Source organism: Cygnus atratus, chromosome Z (genome assembly GCF_013377495.2).
Source record: "Cygnus atratus isolate AKBS03 ecotype Queensland, Australia chromosome Z, CAtr_DNAZoo_HiC_assembly, whole genome shotgun sequence".
NCBI classification, from domain to species: Eukaryota; Metazoa; Chordata; class Aves; order Anseriformes; family Anatidae; genus Cygnus; species Cygnus atratus.
The window spans coordinates 84038675-84063094 of NC_066396.1; the positions used below are offsets into that span (position 1 = coordinate 84038675).

At 46.5% G+C, this 24420-nt stretch overlaps 1 protein-coding gene across 6 annotated transcripts in view; it reads right to left on the reverse strand.

Moving 5' to 3' along the window:
* The window catches only part of PAX5 (paired box 5), a 143658-nt gene that overhangs the window by 111345 nt on the left and 7893 nt on the right, over positions 1 to 24420 (reverse strand). For 4 of the 6 annotated variants that reach the window (XM_035567621.1, XM_035567618.1, XM_035567622.1 and 1 more), the window contains exons 2-5: positions 24219 to 24384; positions 19449 to 19646; positions 15439 to 15503; positions 13998 to 14126 (exon numbers count right to left, since the gene is read on the reverse strand). In XM_035567621.1, the coding sequence (XP_035423514.1) occupies positions 13998 to 14126; positions 15439 to 15503; positions 19449 to 19646; positions 24219 to 24384 (558 nt within the window). The remainder of the gene's footprint in view (positions 1 to 13997; positions 14127 to 15438; positions 15504 to 19448; positions 19647 to 24218; positions 24385 to 24420) is intronic. The other 2 variants (XM_035567624.1, XM_035567623.1) reach the window with 2 other exon arrangements.

Here is a 24420-nt window from a genome sequence, read left to right on the forward strand (position 1 = left end):
TATGCCTAGGAAAGCAAAAGCGGCAGGAGTACTTTGACCACAAAGTCTAATCATAAATACTCGGCATTAAGAGGGGGACAGGGCTGAAGGGGTTTTAGTTGACATAAAGCATTCTTACATCTTCACCTGGTGTGCTCAACCACCACAACAGCTTGAATGTGGGCACTTATGTCTGCGAGCACCTCACACCTCCCTCCCCACAGCTGGGCCTTATCTCCCCCTTGATACACTGTACCAGGTGAAGAGGAAACACATCCTGACCATAAGAAGAAGGGGTGATGTGCAGGCAACGATACTTTCACGTCAGCTCCAGCAAGGCAGTGCACCAGACCTTCAGACAAAGCCCAGTGTCTGCTTTAGCAAGACAAAAGTAATCTCTGCCATGTGAGATGATTGCCATTGAACCAAAATTGTTCTTCCAGATTTCTCCTCACTGTAAGGTTACTTTTTAGATTGGATGCTTCATTTTTTTTGACTAAAAGTTGATGTGAGTTGTACAAAGCATCTGAAAGAAGCACTTTTTCCTGAAGCGTTAAGGATATCCTGAAGCATCCCTGAAGTTAATTCCTGTAAGGGACATCTTTTCTGGGGCCCTGTACCTGTTTGAAAGGCACACCATGGTGACAGGGCTGCAGAAGTTTCTGAACAAAGGGCTGTTTCTGAGCTGGCAACAGAAACAAGTCCTCACTCTGCCTGTGACAAAGAGATTCAGATATCAGCAGACACAACATTCTGACATTTCACTACTTCGGCACCCCAGTCTGCAGCTATGGGGAAGCTGTTTTATGAATGTGCAGTGGCTGTGTGATATGAAAGCCATTGCTTTTCCCTGATGTTCATCGCTGATGGATTTCCAATACCCTGACCTCTGCTGTAGACATCTCTTTTGCCATGTTGCAAGTCAGCTGGATCACTTGCAAGCTGAATCTGTGCTTTAACTGGATTTCCCTTTAACTCAGGGTTGGGAAAGCACCTCAGCTACAGATCTTTGGTTTCCAACCTCAACCTGTGATGTGGTACTGCAGCAACAAAGAAAAATGCATCTCCTGTTAGTGCCATAAACTAACTTCTTTGTATTGTAAAGAATATAATAAGTATTCTTTAACTACAAATATCTTTCAGCAGATTCTCAGAGGACATAAAACATGAGGAAATTCCATGCTCAAATTTCCCAGGCATCCGACAGGAGAAAGACAATGGTGTATTTCAGAACTCCAAGTATTTTGCCTGTTCTTTCCATCTCCAGCATCATAGTCATCTTCATGTAGATGGCTGCTGTTGCAGAATCAAGAACATAAAAAAACAACAGCAAGGAAGGAGCTGTGCAGGCACCTGCATTTACATATCAGTCTTCCCAGCTGAGGCTAATGAAGAAAGAGAAAAAAAAGGCCATGGCTCTGAAACTGATTCCAAGCAAAAGCTTTTGCAAAGTTTCTCCACAGTTATCAGTGGGGTGCATCAGTGAGAGAGCACTGTGCTTGCTCTTGTCACAACAGGAGAGCTATCATAAACAGAAAACAAACCTCAGGCTGTCTGGGGCAACCGCCCAGAAATACAGACAGAAAAAAAGGCCTAGCTGAATATGAAGTAGCAAAGCAATTTGAAAATCACTTTCTTGTTTAGCAAAACATCATTGGAATACTATATATATCAGGCACTTATGCAAGCTGTTGGGGCAGGTAGGAACACCACATCTCTGGGTGTTCCCAACTATGTTTTCTTTTTCCATCCTCAAAATCTGCTCAAAAAAAAAAAAAAAGGGGGAGGGGGGGATTTGGCTATCTGTGCAGCACATCTGGATGTCCTGCTGCCTGCTCAAAGCTCCTGATGATTGCTGTGGCTCTGTCTCAGCTGATGGATATCTGAAACCCCAGGCAGTCACTGGGCATGCAGCCTCCCCCACACTGGGAGTCACAGGGCACCCACAAGGCTGGAGCACTGGAGCCTGTTGGCATGTGCACACACCCAGCTGCACTGGAGCCACTGTGCACACACCGCATGATGCGTCCTCCTGTATCTCCATCTGCAGCTCCACAGCAAGGAACCCAGAAGCCCTGCCCAAGGGTTTTGAGCTCCAGCATGGCACACAGCGAGTAAAGCACTGTCCTTTGTAAGCAGAATCACAGAATCACAAAATATCCCAACCTGTTAGGGACCCATGAGGATCATCAAGCCCAGCTCCAGGCTCCACACAGGACCACCCAAAACCAGCCCTGTGTCTGAGAGCGCTGCCCAAATGCTTCTTGAGCTCAGTGCCTTGGCCACCACCCTGTGGATCCTGTTCCAGCGCCCAACCACCCTCTCAGTGAAGAACACAGAATCATGAAAAAAGTACTGCAGCTCTCTTTATGATTTTCTGTATCCTGAGCACAAAGCCATGGCCAATCTGTAATGGTGCTCTTCTTGACTCAGGTGCACCCGGACAATATAAACAGCCTGTGGGTATGAGCCCCAAAATTCTGGAAACTCAGTATGACCAGCCACTCACGCAATTATTTAAGAACACACTAAGAGCAAAATGAAGTCACCAAGTCTGGTGTGAATAATCCCACAGCCCGTCTTGTGTTTCTTTCCAATGTTTGTTGAATCTTTTGAATAATGGAATAGATTTGTAAGTAATGGGCCTATTCTACAAATACTAGGAGAGGCCAAAATTGTCAGTATTCAGTCAATTCAGTGTGCAATCACCTCTACCAATGAATAAAGCTTGGTGCAAAGAGTACACAAAAAAGCCATGACAGACAAAAACTGAACTGGAAAAAGAAATCCACTCTGTGGATACCCCCATTTTCTGCATCTCACTGATTTAATGCTGTCTGCTTACCAAGATCTTCCTGCTTGGCAACAACAGCAATTGCAGCTTAAAATATTAAGTCCCAAAAGTACTGACAGAAAAAAACAAAATGGGTTTCCACTATCATGCAAGATCTCAGGAGTTTGTAATTTCAGCCAAGAAGTAATTCTGACTTGAGAATCCCAGTAAGCTCGAATCAAACCTTGGCCCAGCTTTGGCAGAGGCAGGTTTCAGTCCCATACGATAATCCAGGTACTAATGCTACGTTTTGAATAACCATAGAGAAGTCAGCTAACATACCAGGGGTATTTTGTTACACGTGGAAAAAGCAGTTTAATGCTTTCCCAAGAACAGAAGACCGCACAGAGAGCTTGGCTGAGCCATGGACCCACACAGGTGGTTGCTCTCTCACACAGAGTTGAAGCAGGACGAGAAAGCCATTATTATTTCCGGGGGCAGGCACAAAAAATACACGATACTCAAATAGTTCTTCCTGCCACGGAGGTACCGAATAATGTATTTAACACTTTGGCATTGGACCTTCCATGTGGGGATAGCTTCTGTATCCCTCAGAGCACTGTTTGCAAGAGTCCAGACCTCTGTCTTTCAGCACGAAGCACGCACTGTGCAGCTCCCCAGCACTCTCGCTCTGCACATGGAGTGGAAGCACTTATTTAACGGGACAGAAATTCTCTGATGGGTCCTAGGGAACGGGATCCACACACAGCAAAAAAACAGAAACGTGAGGAGAAGGAGGAGCAAAAGACAAATGAATAGAAATGGGAAGAGCAGGAGGATGAGGAGCAGCAGCATCAGCTGGGGAGTGGCAGGCGTGCACGCATCAGGAGCGCAGATGTACAACCTCCGTGTGTGTGCACAGGTGCAAATACGCTCTGTAGCTGCACCCTCCACAGTCCTTCCTCTTGGGATGCTACCACTTTCTTGATAAAATCAGAGTGACTCATCTCGCTCCGAACGTTTCTGTTTCTTTTTATGCCAACACTTATAATAAATATCCATTAAAAGTGACAAATCCTGCTTTTCCACAAAACAATTTTTTTCCTCTGGAAAATGCATTCCAGCAAAAGAATTCCAGCCAGCACCAGTACTGACGGTATCAGGACGATCTGACAAGACATCTACCCCTAAACCGGATTGTAGTTAAACCTATATGAAGAGGTTATTTCTTGAAAAGCATCTAACACTCGACAGCTCCTGATGAGAACAGCTGGAGCTACAGCAGGGCTGCAAGGAGTTGTGAAAGTCGGGGCCTTTCATTAACAGCATGGGGAAAATCCCAAGCCTGCTGGAGCTCATGGCAAACCTGACGGGTTCACCCCAGCCCTGGAGGAACCCCCCTGAAATTAGGGGCCACATTAGGACAGAGGTGACAAACACGTGACATGCATGAAAGACAGCCAGTAACCTGCTCCTTGGGAAAAGGCAGCAGCACTTGCAGAGAGGTTTCCTACACTGAGCTATGAACATGTAAAAGCGCCTATGGCCACGCACCACCGACTGCCAGGGCAGAGCTAACACATCTCCCAAAACCCTGGAAAGACATATGGGGACCACGCCCAATGCTCAGGGAGTCACAGAGACACTCAGGAGTGCGTGGAAAGCTACAAAAGCAGACATTGCTCCCACTGTCTTACAGAGCCAAAGAGATTTTGTCCTATTGAAGGAGGACATCAACCCACAGTTCTCATCAGAGCTGTGCAGAGGTTGGTCCCTTCGTCCCCAGAAATACCATCCTGTCTCAGCAACTGTCATGGAATGCATCATGTTCAAACATCACAAAATAACAGATTAGGGTTGTAAATTGCTTTTGTTACATTTCCATGAATTTAGCCTTGTAGAATTGTTTCTGTGTCCAGTTCTGGGCTCCCTGGCACAAAAAAAGACAGGGATCTCCTGGAGAGAGTCCAGCGGAGGGCAACAAAGATGATACAGGGCCTGGAGCATCTGCCCTATGAGGAAAGGCTGAGAGACCTGGGTCCGTTCAGCCTTGAGAAAAGAAGACTGAAAGGGGATCTTATTAATGTTTACAAATACCTTAAGTGTGGGAGACAAAAGGATTTGGCCAACCTCTTTTCAGTGGTCTGTGGGGATAGGACAAGAGGTAATGGCCACAAAATGGAGCACAGGAAGTTCTGCACCAACCTGCGAAAGAACTTCTTCACGGTGAGGGTGACGGAGCACTGGCGCAGGCTGCCCAGGGAGGTTGTGGAATCTCCTTCTCTGGAGATATTCAAGGCCTGTCTGGACACCTACCTGGGCAGCCTGCTCTAGGGAACTTGCTTTGGCCGGGGGTTGGACCTGATGATCTCTAGAGGTCCCTTCCAACCCCTACAATTCTCTGATTCTGTGATTCTGTGATTCTGTTTCAGAAGTCCAAACATTTTAATGCAACCTTAGCCGATATTCTGAACTGGCTCAATTTTTTTTATTTTTTTTTCCCAGAATTCCATGAAGAATCTCCAGCTGGCTCAGCTTTGCTAGTTAATGTCCAGGTCAACTGGCATAGCACCAATAACCACACAGACCAGGGTGGTGTTTTCAGAAACACCCAAGGGCTTTAGAGTGCCACAAGCAAAAGGGGAGTCAAAGTCCTTCTCCAGACACCCACTACAGGTGACACCATCTCTGCTGGTGCCAAACTACCACCATCCGTGGCCAACACCATCAGCACTGGCCAGAGTGGCCAGAGGTTGCTGCCACTTCGGCACATACAAAATGCCCTGTGAGAGGTTCACAAAACATAAATGTGAAGACTAGACCTAAACAAAAGCCCTGGCCAAAGCCCCAGTCTTGTGGGAAATTATGTTTGAGGAATCAGGAAAAAAGTATTGTATTTCCCCTTTCTCCCAAAGACTACGAAAATGAAGAGGTGAGCTCTTTTACCAAATGGAGAGTGACTGCCGTCAGAACCACAAGCCACCAGTTTTCACCTCCAGCTGTGGAGGAGGCTGCCCAGGGACCAACCCTAACACCAGCAGAAGGTGTCTTTGTGGCTGGACCCTCAGACATGCTCGAGGTGTCCTGTGCAGCTCTACAGCAGCTGCGCACCAGCTCAAGTAGCAGGCTAAGCCAAGGCGAAGGCTCCATTGCATCTGCAGAGCTGCTCATGGCAGATGGGGGCCTCCTGCAGACCCGCTGGCACTGGGGAGAGCACTCATCCTTCCTGGCCAGCATGCACCAGCACCACTCCTCTGGCGGCAAGAGAGTTAGGAGGAAGAGTGGCATGACTGTATGACCATCGCAGCAATTTTCTTCCAGCAGTTCAGTTCACACACTCTCAATGACATTAAAAAGAAAAAAAAGACAAAACAAACCACATAAATTCGACTAAGCTATAGATTGCATTGGATACAGAACAGATGAAGCCATCACTGCAATGTAACTAGTAAAAATAAGAACAAACTATATTTAAAAGGACTGTTTCAGTGTATGCATGGTGAGGGAAAATAATTTCTTTAGTGGGCCAACAACCTGACAGGACAAACAGCTCACCACACTTTGCAACACTGGGAAAGGATCCCTGAATGCAGAAGGACAATCTGAATCAGCAGCAGAAATTTAAATCAGTACTTGCTGACCTGGCAAAACCTGATTCCCTTCAAAGACTTCATCTCATTATAGTCACTAGAATTATCCCCAAGAGTAAACGCAACTCAAGTGAGTAAGCATAGCTGAAATGGTCCTAGAAATGATTTAAGTAAATTCCATCACACCTCTGGGAGGGAGTTTCTTTCTCTTTAACCTTTTCATGGACTTCAAAAAGTTCACCTGTATCAACCAACTGCCTGGACTTCAGAGATTTTGATTTCTGATATATTATGTACTTTTCTACCACTTCTTTTTGGATGTTACTAACTCCACTGATGGGTCTGTGTGTGCATACATCCATGTTCCAGACAGATATCACAGGGGCAGTAAAATGCAGCTAACACATATTATTATGAGTCCCACTCACCAAGCACATGGCAGTCCCTCCCCATCCCTCTTCCCCACCCTGCAACTGACTTTCAGCCAGGCCTTTCAGTTCAGCACTTTCCTATCAAAAAGTTCAAGTTTATATTGGCAGATGATTTTTTTCTCTCTGTAACCTCCTCCTTTTTTTCCCCTCACAGTGTTTCTGGAATTGACTGTTCCCCTTGTGGGTTTTGATCCTCAAAAGCTTCAGTCCTTTGCAAATGACTTGCAGTGCAGAACTCCCCAGTGAACAGCTAAGAGAACAATACCAATACTGTGAAGCTCCAGCATGAGAGGAGTTACAGCGATTTCTGTCAACACAAGACCCAGCCAGTGGTCAATTCCTACACTGAGCATTCCCACTGGCTGCGATGTGTGTGGTTCTCCTGCCCACAGCCTGGCACGTGAGTGCAGGCAGGTCCATAAGCTCCTTCACCACTTGCTCCCAGCACCAGGCAGTCCCTGGGAGCAGCGGGACAGGCGGTCCAGTGAATACTCCCTGACAGGGCTGCTCAAACCGGCCAGGCCAAAGTGCCAAGGACTGTTCATGAAACGCCTAGGGATAAGTCAGGAGTGGGAGAGCATCCTGACACCCAACCCAAGAGAGGAAAGGGCATTCATGCTGGAGCATTTCACCAGAGGTGTCCCAGGACCAGCGGTACCTGACATTGGCTGCCAGGAAGAGGGGCCCACGCGTGGCCAGAGGAATCCTACATTTCAGCCCTCAAAGAGAGAGAAATAAAGATCCTCAGTTGCCAGGGAAACTACAGTGAGATATACATTGTGTTTATCAGGACTTGGGAAGCTATGGCCTGAGAGGGAGCCTACATGCTCCTTATTAACTCCCATGGCTGGTGGGGCTCCCCATCCTGACCACACCTCCCCACCCTTGCCCTGGTGTGCCCCGGCCTCCACAGCCCAGGTCCTGGCCACCACACAGCCCTGCTCCTTGGCGCGCACCAGCTCCCATGCCACATGTCCTCCTCCACTGACCCTCAGCTCAGCCCTTCTCCCGAAGGGGGGCCCGAAGTGTCCCCCCTTACAGCTTTCCAGGCACCCCTGCACCCACCTGCGTTATCTCTACTGCAGCCAGCTTCCTCTGACAGCCTTCCCATCCATCCCCCTAAAAGGGACAAGCAATCGGGGAACGAGAGGCAGGCCACCATGCCATGCCAGATCTGCTTCCCAGCAAGGCACCCTCACCCCTCTGCCACTCCTCCCTCTTCTGCCAGCTCCACCCTTTTGTTGTCTTTGCTCAGAGAGAAACTTTCTTGGAGGCACAACGCTGTGTAAAGGAACATCCTCATGTGCGCCTGTCTATCACACTCACAGAGGTTTTATTCCTTTACAATAGGAGGCCACAGCTTGTTCAGCTGCCACAGGAATTCCTGGAGCTTTACACACCCCCAAGGTGAAACAGGCTGGCTTGGCAGCTCACACTATCCAGTTAGGGCATCTATGTGACACAGTCATCAGTGATCAGATGGGATGTCTGTGCTAGCAAAAAGAACACAGGGCATCAGCAGAAAAATAGGGCCAAGAGAACAGGACAGGCATAAGTTTGTCTCCCTCACAAGAAGACACAGCGGTGGGATGCCACTGGACACAATTCAGGCAGTGTACGAATGCACTGCTGGTCACTGGGGCAGACCTCAGACATGGACAGAGCTATGGACCTTGTACCTGAGCAAACTCAGTAGAGCTCAATACCAGCCGTGGATCTAGCACTGAATATTGAAAGAAGTGAAGGTAAGCCAAAAACACTTAACAAGCTTTCTCAGCAATCTCATAGAGTAGACACCCTGGAAGTCACACTGGCTTTTAGCCACAAGGGGAAGTCCCTGGCAGGACGTACTCTACACTGGGTCCCCTTTCAAGGCTGCTTACCTTCTGCCATACGGCCACTGAGACATTTATGCCCACACCCTTCAAGTCTCTAACTCTGTGTGTGTGGCTTACTATTTCTGTCCCGCTGGGAAAGGATAGCTCCCGGACATGGAGAGAAGACACAAATACAGAAATGCTGTCCATATTATTAAGCCTCATTCAGCCTTAGTCATGTTTGCTTTGCTTTTCTTGGTGTTTCTCCAGTAATGCTCTCCCTGGGCGTGTCACAGACAGCTCGTGTTCATATTTGTCAGTACAAAGCAATTCAACTGCCATTTCCAAACGCAGGTGTCTCCTATAGCCACTACAGGATGGGCACTACAGAAAATGCACCCTGCACAAATTGGTACTTCTTGGATGCCTGCAACTGTGCCTAGCCTGGGGCATCCCTGTGTGAAAATCTGGTGATCATAACATTGGATGTTTTCACATGGCATTGGACTGTGTGCACGTGCACACATTTCTTTTCATTCTCATTACCATCTCTGCCCCTCTTGGAAGGCTTATCCTTCCAGACAGAAGGCTGTGACCCAACTGTCTTTAAGCACAGAGTCTACATTTAAAGGAAAGGCATTTTTCAAAGAGTTCAGCTTAGAAAACAAAGCACAAACATCTACATCACCACACCAGATGCTGACAGCAACATAGGGTTATGGTTGGTGAGAATGGAAACAAAACAACCCGTATGAGTGAAGGTCTCCTGCTATGCTAGTTTCAATTCCCCAAATGCCTCCACTGCTGAGAAGACTCCATACCAGTGAATTTAAAATATGGTCTGTGCAGCTGTTGTGTGCAGGTATTTAAATCTGCCAAATTTCTCCTGCAGCAAGAGGATGTGGGTGGGTAACAGACACATACATCCTGCACTGGACTCTTGCTAGATTCTGTTGCTCTTCTTCTGACTGCATTTCCCAGAGAGGGGCCAGGCCAGGCTAACAATTTGCAGTAAGCCATTCAATGCTGCACGTAGCTTTTTGCTCTCACCAGCTGCGTCTGCACAAGGAAAGAGAACAGGCTGACTGGTCTAGCACTGCCTGTGTCGCTGTAACAAAACTCCCCCTGTAACATCATGGCTGCATCCAGGCTGAGCAGCAGGAGCAAGGCCCAAGCTGTGCTAATCTCTGTGTTAGCAGACACTGGCCAAGAGGCTGTCAATTCACACAGGACAAAATCATGCCACAACAATACATGGCAGGATGTACCAAGCAATACAAGGCAATACTTAGCAGGGTGGGCCTGCTTCTGGTCCCCAGGCCACACTGACAGAAACTCTCCTTGCTGTCTGGACCTGATCTACAAACAGCAGCTGACAGTGCCACAGGCAAGGACCTGTGTACAGACAGGACCATGCTCAGACTGAGCAGCTCAAGCCCCCTGTGGACTGGAAAGCAGAAGTCTGTGCCAGAGGCACACTGGTGCGCCACCACAAATCTTGTTCTTGTGCACCCAGAATCACCATCCCACACACTCCACTTGAGGTGACCCTGCTTATAAAGGGGCACCACACACAGCCTGCTGTTTACAGCACACAGCTCTCATGGAAGCAGGAGTGTTGGGCTTTGCCTTGGCTTTGGAGGAGAGACACTGCAGTGAAAGCATCAGATCACAGGGACATCACAGGTGAGAGCCACATCCCCTGTCTGGTCTGGCATGTGCATTTGCTTCATGATCCCTCTCAGCATGAACCTGCTGGGAAAGTCTCTCTGTTGGGCTTAACTGCTTTTTCTCTCCTGTACCTGCACAGCTCTGCAGTGAGCAGGATGGAAACCAGGGTTACTTATAGGAGACAGCAGAGAAAGGCAGAAGGAGGAGTGAACTGTGCCTTACCTTGCGTTGGCTCCCAGCGGGAGCTTGGGTGTTGTTTTGGCTCTCCAGAGGGAAGGAACATCCCAGCTGGGTCTCTTCTTGCCCTGCTCTTCCTCCTCCATCCTTTCCCTGGATCCTTGGATCCTCCTTCAGAGCACTCACAGCCCAGTAAAGTCCCACATCCTACACACCATCCCTGGCTTGGCCTACTCTGTATCTACCTGGGGACACAGTTCCAAAGATCACGCTTCTTGGAGCTTTGATTTTCAGAAAGGGGTTGCTCAGCATTTCTCAAAAAAACAGACTCCGTGGAGTGTCCCGTTAGAGGACAATCACTGTCCACCTGACCAGCTTCGAGAAATACAATATAATAAGTTCCTTCACTACTGGCATCTGTAAACACTTGATGCAGCATACAGCTCAGTGTGATGCAGGGTCTTACTGCCTGCCTTTGTGCCCATCCTTGGCTTCCCTAAAACAAATCCTGCTCATTAGAAGGTGGGTCGATCAGATCATTCTGTGCATTTCTGCCACCCACCTGCTCTTTTACAGCTTTTTCCTAAGCTGCGGGGCCAGATGAATGTGAAGCCACAAAAGTCAGAGGAGGGAATCTGAAAGCGAAATAGCAAGACTGCTTCCCAGCAGCATCTGCTGCTCAAAGCTGAGGAGATTGACGGTAACTCTCTGCCTAGTTACAGAACAGCCTGCTTCTTGTGTCAGTCTCCAGTAGTATGTCCTTTAACCACAAGTGAAAGCAACCGATCCCCCACGAAGGCACATCTGCTCCAAGTCCATATTACAGCAGGGAAAAAAATGACACCTTCAGCTATATAAACCAATAAAGACTGTCGGATTTGGTTTGCCCCTGTTGCTACCCAGCAAGCTCCCCACTGGGATAAAGACTGGTGACATTCGCTAAAAAAATGTCAAGAGTGAGGAGAACAAAACTGGATAATGAATCACACCGAGTACTCAATGCAGCTGGAAGAACTGAGGGGCGACTGCACCCCACTTCACTCCCCAGCCAAGGGAAGCCAGGATCACCAGACGAGTGCTGCACACTGTGGCTCTATTTATATGTGAAGAAGTATACAAAGTTATTGCAGCAGGCATGCATCTTGCAACAGCTACCAAGAAAAGAAGTGACATGTTAAAGAGGTGATGTAACAGGATTGCTATGGAGGTAGTCTCCCTCCAGCTCTCAGAAGTCTGTAAATGGTAAAGTTAACTCTGCCCCCTTGTGCATCTGCATCATGATACAGTCTGCAATTAAAAGATGACATGCTTCTCTTATTCACATTACAGACTAGCATTTGATCCACCTTGTTGTCATCTGCAGCGCAGAGACCTGGGACTCCTTCGTGAACACCTCAAATCTAGCTGTGCAGGGATAACTTTTGCTGAGCAGGAGGAGGAGGGGTTATGGAGTCTCCCTGGAATCCCCGTCAAATGGACAAAGATGTTGAAATATCAGGTTATGTACAAAGTCTGTCCTTCACACACCTCTCCAAATCTGCAGCTGCGAGCTGTTAAAAAGCAATTTAAATGGTCTGCTAAAGACAGCATTGCTGTCCAACTTACAAGCTCAAAAATCATGACTCATACTGCCAAAATAACGGGGTTGTTTTATAAATCATGTGATCTCTTCTAATAGTCAATTGGCAAAGGCTGGGGAATTTCTCAGCTATGCCTCTGATCTTTCCAAGGAAGCATTTAAATCTCTAATCTACAATTGTGAGTTCTTCCTTCTTGCTTAAATCAGTGCATCTGTAATCACACACATCCAAGAATTGGTGCTTCAGGACAATGCCATGAAAGAGTCACATAACTTGCAACACAAACTGCCACTTTCCTGCTGTGGCTCATAAAACAAAAAAATTCTACTTCACCTGCTTTAATATATATACTTATCTATGCACTTATGGCTTTGATTTGGGAAGAAAGTAAAAAAAAATAAAAAAAAAAAAAGTGCAGTCACAGATTTAACTAAAACAGGCATATTCAGCAACTACCTGAACTTTCATAGTTTTATACTCACACCTGCTTCTCGTGTGACTGAAATCAACCTCACAAAGCTCTCAGCAGTCTTTCTCCAGTTTCAGTAAACTAAACATTACTCTATAATCCAACAGGACATCTGCAGACACCCACCTTCTGCTTGTGCAACAGGGGCTCCACGCTCCTTGCCTGTTTTTAGCCCGTTTTCTCTAGAAGTTAGGTTTATGGCACCACAGTTTCTGTGCATCTGCCCACCTCTACCTCTGTCCACATGAAGCACTGGGGGTCCCAGGGGACGGTGAGATGGAGAAGGAGGCACAAGACCCACATGTGATCCCCGCTCACCGACCTCATGGCCAGGGCTGACTGCAGAGTAGTGCCTGGACCCACTTTGGCACCCCTGGGTGTTGGGATGTAGGTCACATTTCCAACGCGTTCCTCCAAAGCCAAGCAGTGAGCTCCGGGCCACAGTGAAAATTATTGCTTTCTCCTCTGCTCAGCAATCTTTGGTGAACAAACCTCTTTTCTCGTCTTTTCTCGTCTTTTACTACTCCCTGTGGCCGCTCCTCTATTCAAGGTAGAGATCTCTGCCTCTTCTCAGAGGCACAGATGGGACTTCTGCCTGCACGTGGCCAAGAGGACCCCCTCCCCACAGACATGTGGAGCACATTACCACAGGGGCTCAAAGGCAAGAAATGGGAATCTGATGTTCTGGAGGGCAGGGTGGCAGCACATTAGAAAAGAGCAACCATGGGCCTCCCACCCACTGGTAGGAGCCAGTGACATCTCACCTGAGTGCCTTCCCACACATGTGACCGCAGCATTGCCACTAAGCCTCTGGTGTGCCCTCTGCTCCCAGGCACATACCAAATGTCTTGACCCCAGCTCTTACTAGTGAAGGACAGCTATAAACCCTGATTTGAGGACTGCAGGCAATGTTCAATTCAAGCCACAATCACTTGTTTCCTCTGCCATCTGGGCTGACAAAAGCCCCTGACAAATGCAGCATCACAGACTGCTCTACTGTTAATTTTCTGCACCTTTGTGGATGGCGACACCTCCCTGGCATTTTTTTTACTTCAGGTGGCCACAGAATCAATACAAGGATTCTTCCCCTTTTCACTGATGGCAGAGAGATGTTCCTCATCCGGGAAGAGAAGGTGACCAAAAGCTGACACACTGAAACTGCTTTCTACGACATCAAGACCCTGTTCCCAGAAACACTGCCTTCATATACAGCAAAGGACCGCAGGGTCATGCAGAAGGTCCCCAAGCTGGGCTGCGACCTCAGGAAAGGCCCTGCTGCATTCAGACAGGACTCCTCACAGCCAGCGGCCACAGAGGGCAGGCAAAGGGCACCTGCAGCTCCCCCGCACCCGCCTTAGCCCCGGCAGCCTCGCAGGGCCCCTGCAGCCCCGCTGGGTTCTGGCAGCCCCACAGACCGCGTTACCCCTGGCCGGGAGGCTGCTTCCACCACGGCCGGCTGCCCACCAGCATGCACTGTCCTGGCACCCCCGGAGAAAACCGCTGCCGTTACCTTCATCTCGCTTGCGCTTGTTGCTCTCGGTGCCGGGGGAGGCAATCCCCAGAATCCCGCTGATGGAGTAGGACGAGCCGGCGGAGTCTGTGCTCACAGAGGACACCTGGGTGACGGACCCTGTGGAGGCTGCAAGGCAAGGCAAGGCAGTGAGTGGGCAGCACAGAACAGGCACCAGCCTGGCAGAAAGCCGCCTGCCGCCATGGCATGACGGTTGCAGGCCAGGGCTCTGCTGGCTGCCCAGGAAGGCTTCTCGTGGCAGCAAATGCCACCTGGCCACACGTCAGCTCACATCCCCAGGCAGGTGGAAGGCTCTGAGGACACAGCGGCATGGGGAGAAGAGACTCTGGAAGTGGGACGGAGGGGGAACACGGCAGCTCACAGGCTGGCCCTGCAGTGGCACATCCCTATATCCCTGAGGGCTCCACACTGCCCTGGAGCACAGGGTGCTCTGCAGGGCCCGCACAGAGCACACACCTTAAATCCCAGCTGCCTCTACCAACCCCAAGCCCCAAGAAGCAAGACTGATCATCTCTGCTCTTGTTTTTCTCAATGAGAGGCAGCCCCTAAGCTACCAGAGCAATCTGATGGCTGCTTTCCCTCCTCAGAGATTATTTTGGCATTTTCAAGAAAGACAGACCCAGGATGCTGGACTGCAGCATTATCTGTGTGATGAGCTCAGCATTTAACACAGCTCTTTGTGAGCTGCTGTGCCTCTCACAGCACCAGCCTACCTTTGCCAAAAAAAAGTCAGCGAGCTCTTTGCCCATTTCACAGGTAAAAGCCTGAAGACACAGAAGAACCGAGACACACACACACCCGTCTGTCTCCCTCCTGCATAAGGAGCACAATCTTATCTTTGCCACAGCGGCTTTCACCACAGAAGCTGCCTCATCAGTCAGGACACCCTTTCCAGAGACCGCCTCCAGCAGCCTTGCATGAGTCCTGGCTGAATATTGCTGGTCTGCATCTGAATTAAAGTTTAGGAAAGTTTTGCTACTTCTTCACTCAAGGCTGCAAGTGCACAAAGAATTATGGAAGGGATGGTTGATAGATGAAAAAAAAACACATTCAAAACTACTTACTGACTAATGATGCAGAAAATGTTATGAATAAGTATCCCTTTCTTGATTTATTACTTTAATTATCTGACATTCTATAGACCCCCATTAGTGGTTTTTTTTTGGTTTAGATTTCAATTTTCTGTCTCATGGTGAAAGCTATTTATCATAATAATCAGTAAAATTCAAAACCTTTTAGCAGTATTTATAAAATTCATTTACTATGTTCAGTCCTTGGAGAATGACAAAGAAGGTGCATTAGCACGTGTGCTGAAGTGTTTTATGCAGAATTATCTGTCCATACGAATGATTAAAAGTTCTTTAGAATATTTGTAATCCATTACGCTATTTTTTTAATATAAAAAAAAAGTTTTTCTTACCTATGCTGTGACTGGAGGCTGGGACTTGCTGATTGGGTGGCTGCTGCACCTTTGTCCGTATGATCCTGTAAGTAGTTGAAAAGAAATGGCTACTTAGCATTAAGCATATGATTACAGGGGACACACCATACACTACTTTTTCACTTTGGGATATCTACATCAATACAAAAATTTCTTTCTGCGTATTGCAGACAGACCCAGGACTATATTTTTGCCACCAGACCAAGTCATTAGGGACATTTGTATGACCAACTCCTACACACTCCTTGAGATCCAGCAGAGGGTCGTGCTTCAGTCGCTTTGAAGACATAGTCCTTAATGCCCAAGAAGGACACTTCCGTAGCTATTTGGCCACCGACTAGACCCAACACCACATCTTCAGGGAACCAGACACTACTGAGCTCAAGCGCCCCACTAGACTGCTATCATCTTCAGCCGCGGGTGCTTGAACACATTTGTAAATGTCACTAAACCACCCTGGGAATAGTACTCACACATCTAAAAAAACTGGATACCTCTGAAAGGATTCTGCTTATCCAAATTAATATTAAAACAAAAATGTGATGGATTAAATGCTAATCTTAAAAGCTGAGTAACTACATTGTCATTGCTGGGGACAGCCTCTGCTCTGAGTTATAATGATGTAAATCAGGAAACATTCAAAGGAGCAGAGACAACAAAAGGCATGTGTTGTGTTACAGGACAAAGGGCAGCTGTTAAGAAGAGTTGGGGAAGTGCTCTATCAAACACTCACCTGCCAATGCACTGTTAAAAAAGAAAAGAAGGGGTCTGAAATGCCTCCAGGGATTACACAGTTCTGCCACAGGCTGCAGTGGAATCAAAATGGGCTTGAGCGAGGCACACTCCTTAGTCAAATCACATGTCTCTGTTTTATGCACTGTTTACGCAGTTGTAATGCTGTGGTAAGCATTTATCCTGTGTTTACCTAGCAAACTCTTTTCCCATTTCTGCCTCCCTTGAATTTGGAAGAGGGGATTGGAGGAGAGGGGAGGTGGGAGACAGATGTGGCGATGCATCATGAGAACACAAAACAGTTACTTGCTGAAAAGTTAGCCCGCGAGCCTGTACAGGAACCTGTACTGGTGATGCCCGCCCTCCTCCTCAGCACAGGACGCGCTGCCTGCCCCTTCCCTTCCCTTCCCACTATGGGGCTAGGTGTGAAAACAAGTCTACATTCAGCTGTCAGCACCAAGGTGAAGCTGTTGGCTATTAGACGTCTTCAAACTCCTCAGTGACAGGGTCCCTTGCTTCTTCTTCCTCTGCACATGGCCAAAGCAGCCAGCTGCACATGGGAGCTGCAGGGAGCTGTGCAGGAAGATTGGTGGGGGAAAGCACACAGCCGAAGATGACAAAGGACCCCGTACGAGCAAGACTGAAAATAGCACCCTGTACAAGGCTTCCTTCCTGTCATGCCAAAGGAAGGGTGTCTGGGGCCTTCTGACACAGAAATATCTTCATCTCTGGAGGGACGGGGGACTGGAGCACACTGAAGCAGCTGGGCAGCTTATTTGAGCAAAGCTAATCACAATGATTAATTATGCCTTAGTTGCACAGAGTTGCTCCTGCTGCGGAAGAGTGGCCTATTATTAATATTAATTAATGTTACTAATTAATAATAGTAGTTATTATTCATTTGTATAAGGGGGCAGCAACTCAAATTCATCTGCTGAAATGCACCCTCCGTAGCAAGGACATGCTATGTGTAGACCACCACAGAGGCGCTAGAGGCAGCGCCCCAGCCCCTCAGCTCTCCAGCAGCAACAGCAACTCTCCACAGCACAGCCCTGGGGCATCACTTCTCTCCGCACAGGGGAGGCAGTGCAGCAGCTCTGTCGCACCCTGCACTGCAGGCTGCCGCTGCAGGAAGGCTTATGGCTCAGTTCACCTTGCCTCTGACAAGGCAGTAACCATCCTGAATGGCTTCTGGTGGGAGTTGGCATCGGTGGCTAAAAGGCAACGTCCCATTTGCACCTCAGGGCTGAATAAGGGCATTATGCCTTCATACTAGAAGTTTGCATCGTTGGTGCGTAATAGGCCTATCTGCAAAGTCTTGAAACATGTAAGGACAAGTCCAAAGACTGCACCATGGAACCGTGAGGATTTAGCATTAAAGCCAAGTATTTTGATGTAGCTTCCAGGTTCTTGTCATAACAGTTTGGTTTGGGTTTTGGGGAAGTGCTCCTAGGCTGGCAAAAATAGTTCTGCAGGTAAACAAGATGACTCAAAAAGATCATGTGAATTTCAAAAGGGGTTTCACACCCTTCAGAAAAGGGAAAGATCTCAGCCAGAGTTGCATGCAGATGAGAAAGAATGAGATTTCCAGCCAAACAACTTGGCTGTAGATCATGAAACGGAGATTCTGATGAGAAGTCAATGAGTGCGCAGACATTATCAAGGATAAAGCAGGAAGCAGAATAAGGAAAGTGGATCAAAACACACTGGAACCTACTTAGTGTCTCTGCATTCTAGAGCTATGAGTGCATTTTTGGTAGTCTTTTGGAGAATGCTTGAAGCCCTACTACGTAAACACAGGACTGCTCATAGCAGCATCAATGCTTCTGACATGACAGGTGCTGAGTTGACTTTTACGGAAGCAAAGTTTGCCCTTAGTTATCTGAGAACAGACAGAGCAGGATTTTCCTTCAATTTTCATGGTGTCCATATCATTCCTCAAATCCTTTTTTAAATTGAAAATGCAATGTCCATAGCGTTACTGAGTGCTGCTTTGGAGTCTAAGCTAGACAGGAACTTCCAGGCAGTAGCAAAGGCTGTGAGTGAACTGACCCGTTTTTGCACTTAACCATGCGGATGGATGACTCAACTCTTAGTTCAGCAACTCTTAGTTCAGCAAGACAGAGCCACCACTCTGCACTAACATTGGGGAAGTCACTCCTGCTACTCAAGCGGCAACTCCATGAATGCAAATCAGGTTGGGATAGCCAATAAAAGAACAGTGCATCAATTTATTTCACATCCATGGACACAGATGGGACTTTATAGCTAGCTGCACTCAAAGAATTTGCATGAAATCGCACAAGTGAGAACCATCTCACCAGAGCAGTGAGACCAAGCCCAGTACAGAAAATACTCCAGAGAGAAAATGAAAAGACTCGGCTTGCCAGGGGCTGTTGGTGTGCTTGAGGGTGCCTGCATGCTCTGCCTTCCAGGTATTAATCCCCTATTATCACACTGGAGGGCTGGAGACATAGCTGAGTACTTGACAGGGTTTCTTCAACACCAGTCTTAGACATCCTTTGACTGATATGGATGCAGGTTAGTATAGACCTTCAGACCTCGATGTGAGCACAGACCTGCCTACCCAAGTTGGGACAAAACTCACAAACATTGGACTGAGGCTCCAGATAAGATTGTCCTGCATTTTTACAAGGGAATTCAAGGCCAATTTAAATAAATCTATTTAACATGCAGACACTACCAGCCAAATTTCCCTGGTTTATTCATGCTAACAGTACCAGACCGTGGCCAGCAGAGTTCTATGCCAACTGCAGCAGTACTGAGCAGGACAGGAAGACCTTGAGACCCGTGCTATGGATCATCTCCTGAGGTACCTAGGTGCCTGTCTTTTTCCGGATCAACACCACCACCCGACCCAGTTGCAGTCTCAGCTTTCCCCAAGATGAAGTACTTCCCGCTCAGTCCCCAGCACAGTGGAGGCCTCATTTGGACCAAATCAACACAGATCTTTACCAGCAAGAACTGCAAGACATGGACCAAGGAATGGGAAAGGACAGAAAAGAAGCAAAGGCCAATAGCACAACTTGCCCGGTCCTAGGAAATATTTATGACTGTGAGGCTTTTGCCACCAGGGTGACCCCCCAGCCACTCCAAAGCCCCAAATACATTATGTAAACACATGTAAACTGCATTTTTTGCAAACAACCCAAAACACACAGTTCTACTGACAAATGAGGATTCAGTGAACAACACTTCCTAGCAAAGTCCCTCCCCAAGACCATACAAATCTTTACCTGTTAATTGAACTGACGCTGGGCACGGTGTCATTATCACATACTCTCTCAGCAAGAAGTCTATCCCTGATCTCCCAGGCAAACATGGTAGGATTTTGGCGTTTGTACTCCGCAATTTTTTCGACGACTTTGGGTGTGGCGACCTTTGGTTTTGATCCTCCAATCACTCCAGGCTTAATACTACCGGTTTCATAATACCTGGGACAACATCCAAAACAAACCTTTAGTTATCACAAATAGACAGAGAACATGCTTTGAGATTTATAGAGAACATAATTTCAAGATAACCAAACCCCAGCAAATCCCGAGATACATCTTCACTTTCACATACATATTTTCTGCCTATGTAGTGTTTTATCACCTAGTAGATTAACTTATAGTAATTGGAATTGGGCCATAGGATAGAATATGTAGTTTTTCATAACAGAAAGGCAAAAGAAGCAGTGCAAGACTAAAAGGCATTCCAGGATCCGAAATTAAGTGCAAATATGTGTTATTAATCAGGGGTATTGGCAATAATAGAAACAAATCACACCAAAGACCACTTTTTGCAGTAAATTATTGTTTCAAAAGAAATTCTCTGTTGTTAATATCTAGAATGTGTTATCATTTCACAGTGAAATGAAGGCTGGGTATCGTATTTTATTTGCACCTTCAGAATAAATATGCTGGCATACCTTTTTCCCATTTAACTGTTTCAATATATATGTTACTGTTTTAATAGTTAATATTTTTCATAATATATTATTTTTAATATTATGCTTCTAATAGTTGTAACCATAAATTTTAAGGTGAAAGGAGCTGTCCACGTTCTCAAGGGTTTCAGTTGATTTGGGTGTTGCTTTATCTGACCAGCTCCACGATCTGTTCTCACATACATGATCTTTACACACACGAGCAGTTCTGCTGTCATACAAGAGAAGGTGGTAGGAGTGCATCCCTAAACTGACTGAGATACGTCAGAATTTTTTTCTTTTTTGCATGTATTTAGTAGAATTGCAACAAAATGTCGCAGCTGAGATCCCCAGCCCCATCCATCTCCCCCTTTTTAATAAGCAAAGTCTTGAAAATGCTGTTAAAAATATGTCCATAAGATACTACCCATTGAAGACCAGAGAAGAGACTAGGAATGAAATCACGCTCCTCTGTGCTAAGATTTCAGGGAATGCAACACACAAGATATTCTCCTGGTCATGCACTTTTTGTATCTTGTAATTTCCTTGTAACCAGATGAAAAATAAATCCCCAGGCTACCTGCAACCACTGCCCTAGCTGCCCTTATCTGGCTCATCCTTTCTGAATAGACCCTGACTTCATGAGCCTTTCAACCAGAGACCCACCAAGATGTAGTCTCTTAGCAGCTTAACCATGTCCACCAACTGCTCCGTGCCCAATTTCCAGTAAGGAGCTCAGAAAAGACTACCAAATAAGAACGTAAGATTATTTCTTATCGTGTTTTTTTCTGCAGCTACTTGATATACCCATTATATCAAATAATAATAACAATAATAATAATAATAATAATAATAATAACAGTCTTTCCAGCATGAGCAGATCAGAACACAAACAGGCTGCACAGTGAAAGTCTGTCTCACTGTAGCATGCAACCATGTTCGTTAAATTTCCGTCAGGTCACTAGTTTTTAATCTTCCTCAGAGAGGTCTATGTGTGGGGCCTAAAATTCCTTTGAAGGGACTAATACCATGTTGTTTGTACATGTTTTCAGATATTCTGGATGCAGATGTGAACTCAGTCTCTACGAGCCATTTAGGTAATATTAGTAATGGACAGTGTCAAGAGTCAGAAATAGATTAATCCTCCTAGTGTCCCTTAGTCATGAGCTTTAGGGCAGGAGGGTAATATTTTGCTCCTCCTGTGCTTAATTTTCTGAGGACATAATTAAATGAAGGCAAACTTGGATCACAAACTTTCTAAACCCTTACATCCCTGGCCTCATAACCTTTTCTGGTAGAACTTCTACTGTAAGAAGGGTGTGAAAGGAAGCCATACAATAAATGCTACCCAAACAGAAAGTTGTAATTTTCTTCCTTCCAGCTGAAACCATGGATTTTACAAGCGTTCCTTTGTGTTCATCTCTCACATGGCCGCGCTGCACCTTCAGGCAGCATCCTGCGGCCAGCTACCCCAATGATGGAGAACAACACTGATGGCACAAAAACCAGACATTAGCAAGCTGGGGGAGCAGTCACTGTGTGGAGAAGACAGTGTTTCCCACAGCTGACTCTGCTAGGGGTGGGTAACGCATGACAGCAGATGCCCTCGGCACCCCGGCGCTGCCAACTAGTGTGGCAGTGGTGAGCTCGCTGCGGGACTATGGGTGGAGGCACTTTCCAAAAACGCTGCCGCAGCAGTGGGACAAAGACATGGTGCCCTCCAGACAGTAAGAACTTCACTTCTGAATCCTTTAGCCACTATCTGCCGACCTACCCTCACCACCTCAAGCCGTGCGAAAGCACACACACGTTTGCAGGCAGCTTGTCTCGCACGGGAGGGCGCAGGCTTGGGCCCAGACCCAGCTTCCTGGGCAGCCAGGAGAACTTGCCTGCAGCATGGGTCAGTGAATTACCAGCAACACTACTGTCGATGCCTTCTGGTTCACCCGAGCAACTAACGGAGGGAGCAGCGTGAAGCAGTGGCAGGCTGCACAGCGCTGGCGTCCCTGACTCCCATCTCCATTTTAAAGACGAGGCTGGCTGCAGTCAGATTCATTTCACGCACACAAGGTCCAGGCCTTTTGCTGCCAACAAATTGGCAATGCAGGTAAAAATTGTTCACCCCTGCAGCACCCACCTCTGGGACAGTGATAGTGTCACCTGCACTGCAACCAACTGGTCCCCAGCCTGTGGGCTGTCCAATATGAGGCTGATTTTTAAGGGTGTATTGAGGGCAAATAGGAAAATTCCAACCATAAAATTCCAAATGTAAAGATTTTTCGTAAGGACTCCTGTTCTTCACACACACACAAACACACACACACACACAGAGCTCCAATTACAGTGACATTTTACCCACCGTAATTATTAGTTATGAAAATAATGAGGTATGAAATTCCAATTTATTTTTGACAACTTTAATGACAAAGCTTTGGAGCTTCATTCTCAGCTGTATACTGCAAATGTATCTAATGATAAATCTATTCAAATGAGCAAAAGTAAAACCACTGGACATTTGCCCAGTAAATAAATTGCCCATTTCTTAGTTTTACATTGGTCCTGATGGGAATTGTTGGTAAGTCTGCTGCAGTGCGGAGCGTCACAAAGCAAATTATATAATGGTCACACCAGGAGCAGAAACCTGTACTGAGCATGGATGCACATCTCTAACAGTACGAAATAGCCTGCAAGGGGCAGGCAGGTCTCAAATAAAGCCTTCAGAAAGTTTTTGTCTATCAAGTAGTAAAGGTGTCAGTGTCCTTAAAGTCACACCAATGTAAGACCAGGAGGAATGGTTACAACCTGCAGGGGAATGCACCTCTGAGCAGCTAATGCATGAGAGAAGAACAGATGCTTAGCTTAACCTGCACACCAGCTCATGCAACTCTAAAAGCACACTGTCCAAGACTAGTGAGATAGAGTTCAGCAGTTAAGCTGACTGCAGGGTGTTATAGGGAAAAGAATGCTGTCTTCTACAAAACCAGGGGGGGCATGACTTCAGCAAGTAAATTTGCTTGTGAACACTTGAATTGTCACTGAGAGATCGGAAATGCTGCTAATCTGAGCAGGATCTCACGCATGCTACAAATAAAAGGTCCTTTAATAGTTTTTACATCTATGCAATGACCAGTAAAGCTAATTGATTAAAAAATGGAAAAGAGGAAGATGGTACAAATAATAACAGTAGAAGTAAAATGCTAAACAATGAAATTAACTGTTAAAGTCCAGTAAATATGTCAGAAGTTAACTTTTACAAATTATCAAAAAAAAAAAACATATTATAGCAGCAACAAGAATAAAAAATAATAATAATATAAAAAAAAAAATCCTTACTATAAGGTGGTCAGATACCTCAGAATTTTCATCCTGGAATCTGAAACTACTTCAGTGCAGTACTTTATGCAAATGATGTTCAGAAGATACAAAGAAGAAAGGATTTTTTTTTTTAACCTGAATCTGATTCATATTTTAAAATAAAATCAGGAAATAATAAGAATTTAGAGATTAATTTGCCGTCTCTGTACTGGTTTGAGCAAGTTCCATCTGAACGGAAAGCTACTCCCAAAATAACCAAATGTAAGATGGTTAACAGCTACTTATTGTATTCTCTGCTCTAATTAAGAACATATTCCACCACAAGAGTAGGAAAAGACCTCAAATTAAACAGTGGGACAGATTTCAATATAGCATGTGTGAATGAACGTTCATGCAGTGTAGGATGATAAAATTGCTAAAAGTAAGTCTTCTTCAGAAAGCACGAGTTACTTTCCCTGAACGTTCCCCAACTTGTCTTTCCTCTCCATTTTACTGAAGCTGACTCACAGATTTCTCTATGTATTCACAGCAGACTACTGCAGAATATATGCTACATATACACCAAATATCACACGTGGCATTGTGCACTGTGCATTAGAATTACCTGTAAGAGACTGTGAACAGGGCAAAATAAACATATAAACAGTTGCATTTTTTTCACACGTCAGACATATAAAATCATGAGTGGTGATCATGAGCCCTTGTCCTCGCTTGTTGGTAACCTTTAATTAACGGTGTTTTTTCTCTTGATGGACACGAGAGATTTGTCGCCCACCCTTACCTGCCAAGTATTTTGCTGACGCAGCCATGGCTGACACGGAGCTGCCTGGAGATGTCACACGGCCTGACCCCTTGGTGGGCAAGCTCCACGATCCTTTGGCGAACAACATCTGGGAGGGGGCGGCCGTTCACAAAAACACCCCCCAGCTGATTCACACCTCCATGTCCTGAAAGAGACCGGGGGAGGGGGGGAAAGGCAGGAA